The sequence below is a fragment of the Pogonomyrmex barbatus genome, unplaced genomic scaffold, assembly GCF_055798465.1.
Source record: "Pogonomyrmex barbatus isolate J1 unplaced genomic scaffold, ASM5579846v1 scaffold1, whole genome shotgun sequence".
In the NCBI taxonomy this organism is placed as follows: Eukaryota; Metazoa; Arthropoda; class Insecta; order Hymenoptera; family Formicidae; genus Pogonomyrmex; species Pogonomyrmex barbatus.
The window spans coordinates 22,552,808-22,564,885 of record NW_028297098.1 but is presented as its reverse complement, the minus strand read 5'-3'; the positions used below and the strand labels follow the sequence as shown (position 1 = coordinate 22,564,885).

Sequence of the window (12,078 nt, the reverse complement as noted above, 5' to 3'; positions counted from 1 at the left end):
GAAATCGCAAAGGAACTTTGTGTATCCTTCACGCAATAATTCAATATGACGATCGTAATTATGTAACGAAATGTTGAGCGATAGTAGGGAATGCGAACGGTGTGTCGCAGAATCGATCGGCAGTTAAGATAACTCTTCATATGCACTTAAGACGTTTAAAGATAAAATCGCGTACGTGGAACAACTTGTAAAACAAGAATGTTTTGCACGTGTAAAACGAGAGAGACAAGATTGTCCAAAGTCGCGTGCAATCGCAGGAATCAGGCGTCGTTTTTAAAATAATTCTCACCCCGTGAATCAGGTTGATAATCGAATTATCACAGCTCTTTTATTCTTCTTGTTTCTATGCTTTCCCTTCCGCTTTTCTACTATTTCCCTCCTCAAGGGACCGGTCGATTGGAGGACTCGTGTCAGCGACAGGATGCAGAGGAAGTCGGTGGGACGCGGAAATCCGTTGTTCGTTCCAATTCTAATTACAATAAAGCTGACTTTAATTGCGCGACAAGATTCGCGAGGGCAATGAGAATAGTCCTTTGTGTTCTTAATAGACAGGACAGAAGAGCGCCCTCCCCCCCCTCTCTCTCTCTCTCTCTCTCTCTCTCTCTCTCTCTCTCTCTCTCTCTCTCTCTCTCTCTCTCTCTCTCTCTCTATTCGTTTACTCTTCGTAATCCTTTCCGTCGTGATATAACGCACGCGGGACGAATTGCGTTTCGCGGCACGCCGTGATTCATCGTCAGCGCCGATGCAAATGTTTGAGCAACCCGTTATCTCGAGAGACCACCGGTCCGCCACCTCTTTTTTACGCGAGCATCGCCTTTTTATCTCGCTCTTCTTGCTTTTCTTCCACGTCCACCTCTCTCCAGCCGCCGTATTTTATTCACACCGTGAATTTGTGACCGACGAGAGCTCGCGAGAATCGTAAATCATGGATATTGGACGGTGTCGATTCTTCTGCCTCTTGTCGGGATTGCCATTAAAGGGATACTCGATACACACCATCCCGCGATACCGCGAGGGATATTGGGTCGTTTTCACGCCTCATTATTGCCAACTTTGTGCATGTGCGCCTCGGCATGTTCACGCTGTGAAAATCGACGAGCGTTCGATAGCGGTAGCTGTTTAAATGTCCGGCCTTCGTGGTTGTGAAATGAATTTAAAATAGTAAAATTTCAACGGGTTATTAAAATTTTTTGACGAATAAACGAAAGAAGATTGCGAGACATCGTAGGAGTCTTGGAATTTTGATAGAAAAGGATTATAAAAAAAATTTGATTGAGAGACAATGGTTATCTCTCGTTTATTTTATTAATGATTATTATCTGTCATCAGAATGCAGATTGTTTAAAATGAATGTACACATTACATATATAAGTGAAGTATTTTCCGAATAATTGGTAATTAAAAGGATTCAGCAATAAAGCATGAAGAAGGCTATACTTGCGATTAAAATTACGTCACGAATGATGAAAACATACGCGAAGAGCGCAATAAAGTTATTCTGGAAAAAAAATCTAAAACTTGTCGAGGTAATCACTATTTATAATTAGCAATAATCCTCGCGCAGTTTGTATATGTGTAATATTCCTTATATAGTAGTAGATATGGGTGGAGCCCGGTGTGGAATGTTTTATTGTTCGTGCGTAATTACGTAATCTCGCAAAACATTTTTACAATTCAAAATAATTTCGCAATGTGCATGATCGTCTATTCGTCCGTAAGAGTCATCGATGCAGTCATCCGAAGGCGTGTATTTAGATCGCGCAATTGTTATTCCTTTCGATGAATAGTATTGAATATCCATGGTAAAAAGTGAAAAGTGAAAATAAATGTATGGAAATACTTCATTAATAAGATTTTTTTGTCGTAACAGTAGCTTTTTCTTTGTAAATGTTGCACAGTTAAGCTTCAAAACCGATAATGAGGCGTAAAACATTATTTTTTGTGTGTGCTTAGTCTCAAAAATGCGATTTTATCAAAATTTTAACATAATATCTCTTTGTTAAGATATTGAATGTCAAGATTTAAAAATTGTGAAAAGTAATATTTTTTTGTTAGATTTTTATTGAACATCTATATATTTTAATTCTTTTTTAACTGATGTTGATTTAATGACGTAGAAAAAATATTATTGTAATCTATTCGCATACATACATTGAGATGATGCGTTTGGACTCATGAAGCGTTCGTGAGAAGATGACGTCAAACGCTTTAATGCATCGAAAGTGCACGCGATTCGGTGCGTAAAGAATCGGATAATTATTCACACACGCGATAGCCGCATGCAGAATTCCTCTTGGTTTATCGTGAGCACGATCGAAGCCTCACTTAGCATTGTGTCTGTCGGCAATAAATTCGATTGCTTTATGCACACAGGCAATTTAATGGTCTAAAATAGGATGCCGCGCATATTCGTGCGAATAGTTGTAATTGTGATCGTGTTTAGTAGTGGGGCCTTCCTAAAGACGTCGATTTCGCTTTCGCATTTTTGTGCCAATATTTTCTCCGACTTTGTACGATACCTCCAACATTTCTTGAAAAAGCAACAATCAATTTTTAATCGAGTTTAATTCTTTGGTTTTAAGCATTCTCGTTTTTCGTGAAAGTTATGAGGAAATTTCGCATTTCCGCAAAGTAATTCGGTCAATAACAATACCGACTTAATAAGATGAAGATTTCAAATATCTTGAAAGCATCTTTTGATTATAATTTATAAATGTTGCTCTTAGATATTACTTTAGTATATTACGTTAGTAGTTTTTTGTCTTGATTAAAAATATTTTAAAATATAAAAAATATTTGAGTTAAATGATAATAAAGATTATTAATATTGCTTATAAATATTACTTTAGTAATCTTTTTTTAATTAGATTAAAGATATTCTAAAGTATAGAAAAAGTTCAATCAAATAATAATAAGCTATCTCTAAAAAATTTATTTAATTATAATTATTTGATGTAACTCTTAATATTGTTATATTTAATAATTTATCACTTGAAATTGTTATAAAATTTCTTTAAATTGCTTTGTATAAAAAAAAAGGTTTACATGGTTCGTTTTTTTGACATTGCTGATAAAAATTCCGACAAATTTGCAGCGTCGTGTTAGCAGGATTGAAACCGGGATCTCCAGTGAGAAGAAATTATAAATTCACGAGAAACTTTCATGTTGAGCGGATAGAAATTTGCTTCGGGGAGGTTGTTGACAGTGTTATACGCATACTATTACATCTTATGCGATAGAAATAATCCTGTCGATACTTGTAAAAAAATCACTTTTTCACAGATATTGAATACTAATAATCGTTTCCCATTTATCATTGCTTACAAATTTGTTCTTTTCCAAATCCACTTCTTCAAATCGTCCTACAAGAAAAACAAGGTATTTGATATTCATGAATCTTTATATATTGTCCGTTTTAATCTCGTTGACTGTTAAAATAATTTTTTATAACATATTTTATATAAACAAGATGCAATATAAATTTCCAAATGTGCAAAGATTTTTCTTTTACGAGACAAAGATACGTCTCTGGAAGATGTTTACAGAATTATTAATATACTTTATGAAAAGAGTAATCTTGCCTGTATCTCATTCTATTTGTCTATATCTACCATATCTACAGCTATTACTTAGGTCATAACTACTACGTAAAGAAAATCGGACCGTCTGGATAACCTGGTTTTCCATTGTGATATTATTCGAAGAAAAATCAGTGTGCTGGATATTTTGTTGAGTCGGCGTGGAATTATTCGATAGAAAAGACGCTCTTCGATATCTACCCCGACATAAGATACAGTGCCGTCTCTCATCGCAGAACATAGATTAATAATGCCAGATTAATAATGCTTCATCATTTGTTTCTGTTGTTATATCAATTACGTAGTCACATTCCAATATGAATACATCATCGGCTGACAATATTGATCTTTTGTTTTCAACTTGGCGTGATTATAATATTGTTAAAAGAGAGATTTTTTTTTAATTAAATATACACGCACCTACGGTTACTTATGTATATAAACAGGAACTCAGTATCATCTCGCTGGTTTTAATTTTCGATGCTACAATATGGAAGAAGCTATCTCGCATTAATTCTCGCATTTCTATCACCGGAAAACAATGCAGAGATCATTATTCATATTCATAGCTGCGAAATTTAAATTTGCCGAAGTTACACACTGTGTTATAAATTTCCTTCGAGCGTCGCGAAACACACTTGCAAGCATTAGAGCACCTCGAATAATTTCGTCGCCTCGGGGCCCCTGAGGCCAATGAGACGCGGCTGCGAGGACCGACCGAGGAGAAGTATCGGGCGAGGCGATGTATCAGACGTCTCTCGTTTATCTACTTCCCGTGCAGAGTTCCACGTCCCGACACGTAGCCACTCGGAATTTGTCCGATAAATCCGTGACTCCCGCGGAACTTTCTTAACGACCGACTGGTCGCTATCGGACCCATCGCCGCCGATCCCCTCGAGCGATCGTTTTGCATCGCAATTTCATCCGACGGCGCGAGATCAAACGAACAGTCTCGTAAAGTTTTGTTAAACGAAGCGAGTCTTGATCCGAAATATTCTTATCCCCCATCAAGACGCGAAATCCCGATTCGGAATTTTTTCAACGGAATTTTCAAATGATGTTTTTAAGCTTGCGGAAGAGTTTGCCTGGAATAAGCCGCCACGAGTTGTAATAAGTTAGTGAGGTGTACTCTGAATGTTTATCATGCGGGAACGTCCAGAGTTATCGCATTTAGTTTGGTGCGCGTAGATTTTCTAGCGTGATCGAAAGCTCTTTTCAATTACTTTCAATATTTTATGGAAGTTGAAAAACAAATGAAAATAAATAAATAAGATTAAAAAATGATATATCGACGAGAAGAGGAAATAAAATTTTAAAAACATTAAAGCTTTTTGAGATAAAGCTATTTATTTCTGGATAATAATATAAGAATTTTATTTTCTAAAAATTTATCCCAAGAATTTATTTAAACAGATATGTTTGGTTTAAACTGGCTTATTCTAAGGACAGATTTATCTTTTAATTAAGATAATTACTGCTATATTCTTAATTCATAATATCTTCAATTTTTAAATTGTGATATTTTTTATACAAAAAATTAATTAAATTAATCTAATACAAAAGAATTTTATACAATATATTAAGAAAAATTTGAAGTTTAGAAGGCAAATGTTATCTTAATTAATATCTAATTAATAATAAAAAAGTATCCAATCAATATAAATCAGAAAATTAAAATATAAAAGAAATTTTCAGTTTTAATAATACATGAGATTTAATTGTATTTCTGTGCATGAAACTCGATCTTTTTTACATGCATGGATTTTTCTCATTTCATACATGGAGAGGTATTAAAATAAAATTATTGATTAATAATGTATTTTATATTTAATGTCGGATTTTATCGAAATATTATACTTCGTATATAAATGATTTCATAACTCATTCTTTTTTTACATTTTATATAAAAATTTTAAAAGAAAGCTATAAACAAGAAAGAAGTGATAGTAACAATATAACAATGATAGATGTAGGTATATGTAGATAGATAATCAATTAATATTCCGTTTCGAATTAAAATCTTTCCAATGATCATCAATTTGTGCGATACTGGAAGCGAATGACGAATGGAAACGGGTGCATTCGCGATTGACGCGCCCTAACGTGACTTCCAATTAGTGGCAGCGACGTCGGGATGAAATTGAATTTTCCAGCCGAGCTCTTAGCGTAAACGAAAATTTACGTCAACGCAACACGAATCCAGCGTTACTCTGTCTGTATATGTGTACGGTATATCGTGCGGTTTTTCGCTCCGTAACGAAAAATAGTGGGATTGCCGGACCGCGCGCGCATCAGCACACCTTTCCGAACAGGAACTTTTCTATGTGAAAACGCTGAAAGGTTCCCATCGAGCAGATAGCGCTTTTCACTCGTTATTCGCTGCCTTTTTCACTCTTTCAGCATCCCTTTGCGATCCCTCTGAGATGCGCAACGGCAGACAAGGTATTTTGCCTATTGGAAGTTTTGCTCGAAATTTTACGAGATGAGATTGATTATCATTTGATTACTATTATGAATGCAGCCATTTAAACGTATTTTTTCATGATAAAGAGATATCTCAGATATTTTTACATATTTAACCCTTTGCACTCGGATGTCCTCTCAGAGGGGACAATCGGAGTTGATTAGTGATTATGGAGGATGAACTAATTCCACCGCAATTTTTTGAGAAATGCATGTTTCCCTGAAGTTTTCTATTGAAATGGCACAAGAAAACAAATCAAAATATTATCAAGATTTATTTATCAAGATATATGAAAAAAATATCAGCCGGTTTTACGTCGGAAGAGAACGTGCGAAATGCGTTCACGACGGTCTGAGCGCTTCTCTAATCCGCTTAAAGAGAACAATAAGGAGGATTTGTATAACAATGATATGCGAGTATGCCTCGTACGATATAGTGAAATTTGATAAGATAAACAAGTAATCCTAAAATTGGAGAAAGAGATTTTCAATGCATATTGGGAATTGCTTCAAAATTTATCATACTGTAGAAAATTATAAAAAATAAAATTTTGATTTTTTTGCAAAAAATATGTTCCTCAATGTCTACAAATTCATAGATTTTAAAATCGACTGAAAACTGATAGTATAATTAAAAATAATGATTTCTGTTGTCGCAAGTTAGTGATAACGCGATAACTTTATTCGATTCAGACAATGATGCAAATTAGACATTTTTTTCTGTTCTTCAGTGCAGCGTAAGGCCATCCAATCACGTGATGCTTTCCATTAGTAATTGTGTTTGTTATCGACGAAAAAGCACAGGCTATAATCCAGTCTGCATACACGACCACACTCGCGCGCATTGGGAAAGCCGCAGAGGTGTGGCCAATACGTTTGATCTGTGTGGCGAGATCCGCCTGTGCACTCATCCGTATCCTAGTCGCTCGAACAGCAACGGCGCCGCTTTCATTGGCGAAAAATCCGGTTTACCGATCCTCAAATAGCGCGCGGACATGATGAGGACGCATTTGCTAGAGGACGGTCTCTGTAAAACGATTCCGCGCCATCGTTAGTGATGACTTTTTCATAGCCGGTGACAAATTTAAACCTCTTTGGCATTATACCCTTGAGTAGATTGAACGCTATTAGTGCGGGAAAAACTTGATTATAAAGAGACGCTCATCATAGGGAATAGCTCAATAATCGTTTCAGCTATGTCAACGTTAACGACGATTTTATATCCTTTGATTACGGACTAATATCGCGACGTCATCACACGCAGAATTTAATATAACTATTTTTTTCACTGACAATTAAATAATACGCAACTTTATTTTAAATAAAACTCAAAGTTTATATCCAAATTATTCATTATTTTTAAAGTGTACATTCTTTATTCATTGTGCAGCTTTATCATCAATAATAATAACAGTATAATTATTATTTATAAGAAATGATTGAACATTCTTTTCAAAATAAATTGCGTCAGATCTCACGTTAATAACTTGTGCGGATTCGTGCGCAGTTGCAACAAAAGATCCGACTCCAATCGTCATGATTTGTCGCAATAGTTGAACAATTCCAGAGGTAATAACGACTGAAACGACGACATACTTGCGGTGACAAGCTTAACTATCTCTTGAGACCGAAGAAGAAGCTTTGGCTTTCAGGATAAGAATCCTGGAAGTCTGAAGATCGACTCTCTCCTCTCACGGATATTCTTAACGATCGCGCTCTCCTTCTTTAGAAGATAATCGAGGTTACGACTGTTAGGATCTAGAAGGATCCTGGGAAATAACTTTCGTCGCCAGAAACCAGACAAGTCGTTTTCGCGTCTTTTGTCTCCTCGCGTAATTACTACGCGTCCGCAAAAATTCATCATCTTATTTTACGAGCGATAAGAAACGAATCGAAGATCTTTAATAGCACAGGAACATTTCATATCAATTGTTAAACTATAGTAATCTACGCAATCTATATTATGATGATTAAGGTAATGAAATAAATTTGTTTCTACGCTAGTGTGCCTGTGTAAATTTTATGGAATTTTTTCTCCGCTTTTTTTCTTGTATTATATTTTCATTAATTTATCTTTTTCCTTTCCATTTCTTTTTTATTTATTCTTATCATTAGATAACAGAGAATAAATAGATAGATTAGAAAAAAGAGCTTAATAATATAAATGAGAAAGAATGAGTGATGATTAAATACTTTGTGTAAACCAAGTTCCCTTCTGTACATTGAAATGAAAAAAAAAATTTTATTTATTTCTATCGTTTTTAAATACGTTCTCATTGATATGCCCAACTTGTAATTCTCACTTTTCAAACTTAAACTCGAAAATCCGGATCTAAGAAGACATAGAAAACGCCTTTCTCTATTTTGACTTAATCGCGATCGCCAGTGTCGGCGTAAATTTGGAGGGATAACGAGAGCTCGTTCGATATAACGATCACGTTCGAATCCTGAGCAATCGAAAACGACAGGTCACTTAGCTGGCGCGTGCCGATGCGGAGAAAACGAATCCGTTTTGCGCGGTTTTGCGCGATTTTGCGCGAACGACAATGCGCTTGTTGCATTTTGGCATCCGGCCCGTGTGCCGAACGAAGGGCCCTCCTCCCTCTGGCCACTTATTTCGCAGGATGTATCCCGGCGCATTTCGTGGATCGAAGAAGCGACGGGTTACGAGAGCTACGTAGGAAACGCGCGCTGAATTCCAATGAAATCGACCAACCACTGGAAAAGACACGACAGGGTACAAATGTTGGACGACGTGCGCAACCCCTTCGCCTCCGCTCGATTCGCCGCGGATGAAATACCGGATGGCGCGATACTGTGTGACGTACGAATAGGGTTTAGGGCCTTTCGTTGGGAATTCCCCACGGGCAACGTTGACGTGAGTCCTCTTGAAAGGGAGTCACGATGGCGGCGGGTTTAGAAAATTTTATAACACGTAAACGTGATGGTGGAAAAGGCTGTCGATGGTAAGTCGAAGGTGAATTATGCTTGTACGCAGACGGTTGCTTTGTCCCGCGACATCTTATACATGACTCGCAAATCACGACTTTCAAGGATTTTCGCTGTTAAATTTATTAAAACGTTTCAGTAAAATTTACATTTTTCTTTTATATTTATCCAGGACCACGCGATCTGTATCTGTGCGTACATGGCTGATCATAAACGTATCTTTACTATTGGAGGCGATCTTTACTACTTGTTATTCCCAGCGAGTATAGGACGATATTGATGAAATATTCTCATACCAATCAAGAAAGAAGAAAGAAAGAATTTTATGAAATTAATGAATAAAATTGCAGAGAATATTCTTACGAAAAAGTACAATTATATTTATATCCTCCTTTTAGAAGAAAAATTCTTACTTTGTATTTCGGGATTTCGTCTTGAAAGCTTCTCTATTACTTCATCTGAATCCACTAAATTCCCGCGAGTCGACAAAATGCAATTACCGAGTAATTCGGAGAACTATAGGGGCAAGACGGTGCGTTTTACAGATTGGCAGCCAGCCAGCCAGCTTCTTCTCGGCAAATCATATTATCCTAACGAGACCAGATAACGCCCTTTTGTCGATGAACGATGACGCCACGAATGTATCGTGTTCGCCCGACCAAAAGCCACCCTAGTTAAATGCAAACGAAAATGAGAAAGTTCCCCATTCGCATAATTGACTGCTGAGGAAAATTACGTTTCTTGATATCGTCAGTCCCATTGAAATTGCGAGACTTTAAAATCCTTAACAATGGAAAAAGAATTATTGATATATAAAGAGATATTTTATTCATTCTGAATAAAAATGTATATTTTCTAATTATATATTTATTTAATACTTTTAATGTATACAATTTTATTTCATAAAGTAATTAGACAAAATTCTTTATGATTATAATTTTGATAAAATAAATTATTTCAATTAATTTTATTAAGATTTTAATAAAATAATTATTTTAATTAATGCTATTTGCATTACAATTGAAGTTATGATATAACGATTACATAACGAATGGTTAAGTGGAACAAACACAAAAGTTTACTCCTCCTATTTTGTAACAAGAATAATCATTCCGCTGTAGAGAGCCTGTCGAAGTATCGGTATTAAAGCAAGTTTATTCGTCGTTCTCATTGGCCGAACATTATGAAGAGCGAGATAATACAGATGTATAAGGTGTCTTATACAAGCTGGCACTCGACCAAGCTCGTCGAGCGGGCAGTTCCGTACTAACGAACACAACAGATGTTACGAAACTCGGCTTTCCATACCGCGAAGCGACGAGGAATCACATTATTCCTTTTATGCGTCCATTTTTAAGATAGATATATATATAACAAAAATGACTAATCAAAAAAATATAGCTTAATAATAAATTTACGTATTCATTTTTAAGTGAAAATGTTTTAATTATTAAAATGACAATTAATCAAAATTTTATTGAAGAAAACTGGTTAAGTCGCTCAAAAAAAGAAGAAAATTTTTTTTTAGCGGTTGACAATCTTCGAATCGTTTTCTGTCTTGCCGCGAAATAAATTTTCACATCGCGTAATCTACGCGGAACAAAGAACACGAGGAATGTGGATTTTCGGCTTTGTAACGGCGGGACTTACAAAGCCGTAAAAGAGGATTGTGGGGTTTCGTGCGTTTTGTGCTGCGAGAAAATCTTTTCCGCTTTGCCCCGACGAAAGTCTCAACATTACTATGTTTATGCTCACCGTTAACAACTTATGGTATGAAACCGTTCCTTGCAAGAGAGAAATCGACGGAACTATTTCTCGAAGGAAATGTTGCGGAAGATAGCGAAAACTTCGTAGAATACATTCTTATGTTACTTGCAGCAATGCTAAATGCGCGAATTATCTCAGGTAATCAAGCCCACTTTATACTCACGCATAATGGCGGAGGTGACGAAAGTTCTTCAATAAAATTTAAGAGTTTTCGAAATTAATTTCCGTACACTTTTAAGCTCATTATGATTATAGTTAAAGGTTACTTATTTACCTAAAAATCTGTAATGCGAAAAAAATTTGCTGATTTAACTAAATTCCTTTTTTCTTTCTTTTTTTTTTTTTTTTAACCCCAACAATAAATAGCGAAATACTTGTAATGCGTTCGACGTAAATGCAGACAGTAAAATCCCGGCGTTTAATCAGTCAGAGCTTTATTTGGAAATTACGGAGCGTAGTTAGATATGACGTCGCCCCATCTTGCGAAGGATTAAGCCGGCCGAGAGGATTAAACGTGATAAAGCTGTCTATTACGTCAGATGAGAAATTTCGCATCTCTCTCAATATAGATGCGACTGACCGGCCGTATTATCGCACGAAGGATACCGCACGTGTGATAATACGGAGGAATCGTCGAGCTCGTCGAGCTTGTTGCGGATAACGAGGCGCATCCGCGGCGATCGGGGACGATGGGGCGAGTCGATCGCTTTAAAAAGCCCACTTCGAAAAGGTCGCTTTAAGAACAATCCCGTGTTTTACGAGTAAGAAGCTTTAGCCCGCTTTTCCGCGCCGCCGCGCTTTATGTCGCTCGACGCGGACGGATGCGGACGATGTTGGTATTTCCCGTCAAGTTATTCACTTTCCGGATGCGCCGAGTGACGTTTGCACTCCATCCTGTGTGTGTGTGTATATATGTATATAAAAAGACCTCTTTTACCCATCTCCTCCCCCCCCCCCCTCTCCCTTCGCCGAGGATCTCATTATTCCCGCGCGTCTTTATCTGGCACGATCGAAAGGAGCACGCGCGTTTTCGCTAATTTGACTTTGTAATGCTATTCATCGGGCGTCGAACAATCCGGGGTTGTTTAATTCGAAATTGCGAGATATTGTATTTGTCTTGTGTACTGTGTATACCGGCACAGTATTTCAATTCGGACGTTGTATGTTTCAGCCAGCACCAATCTCGTCGGCAAGTTCACGCAGAGCGTCCGAAGGATCGTCCAGGACGTGAAGGACGAGGGCACTTCCAGTAAGTCCGAGCGTTATTTTATCACATCCATCTCGCGTGGGAGTTTAATTAAACTTTAGCCGCTATCCTCGC

The 12,078-nt window shown here is 36.8% G+C and overlaps 1 protein-coding gene across 2 annotated transcripts in view; it reads left to right on the top strand.

The window, feature by feature from the left end:
• Positions 1–12,078, top strand: part of LOC105431954 (uncharacterized) — a 94,346-nt gene that overhangs the window by 66,138 nt on the left and 16,130 nt on the right. For both annotated transcript variants that reach the window (XM_089077516.1, XM_011646490.2), the window contains one exon: positions 11,929–12,006. In XM_089077516.1, coding sequence (XP_088933642.1) covers positions 11,929–12,006 — 78 coding nt within the window. The remainder of the gene's footprint in view (positions 1–11,928; positions 12,007–12,078) is intronic.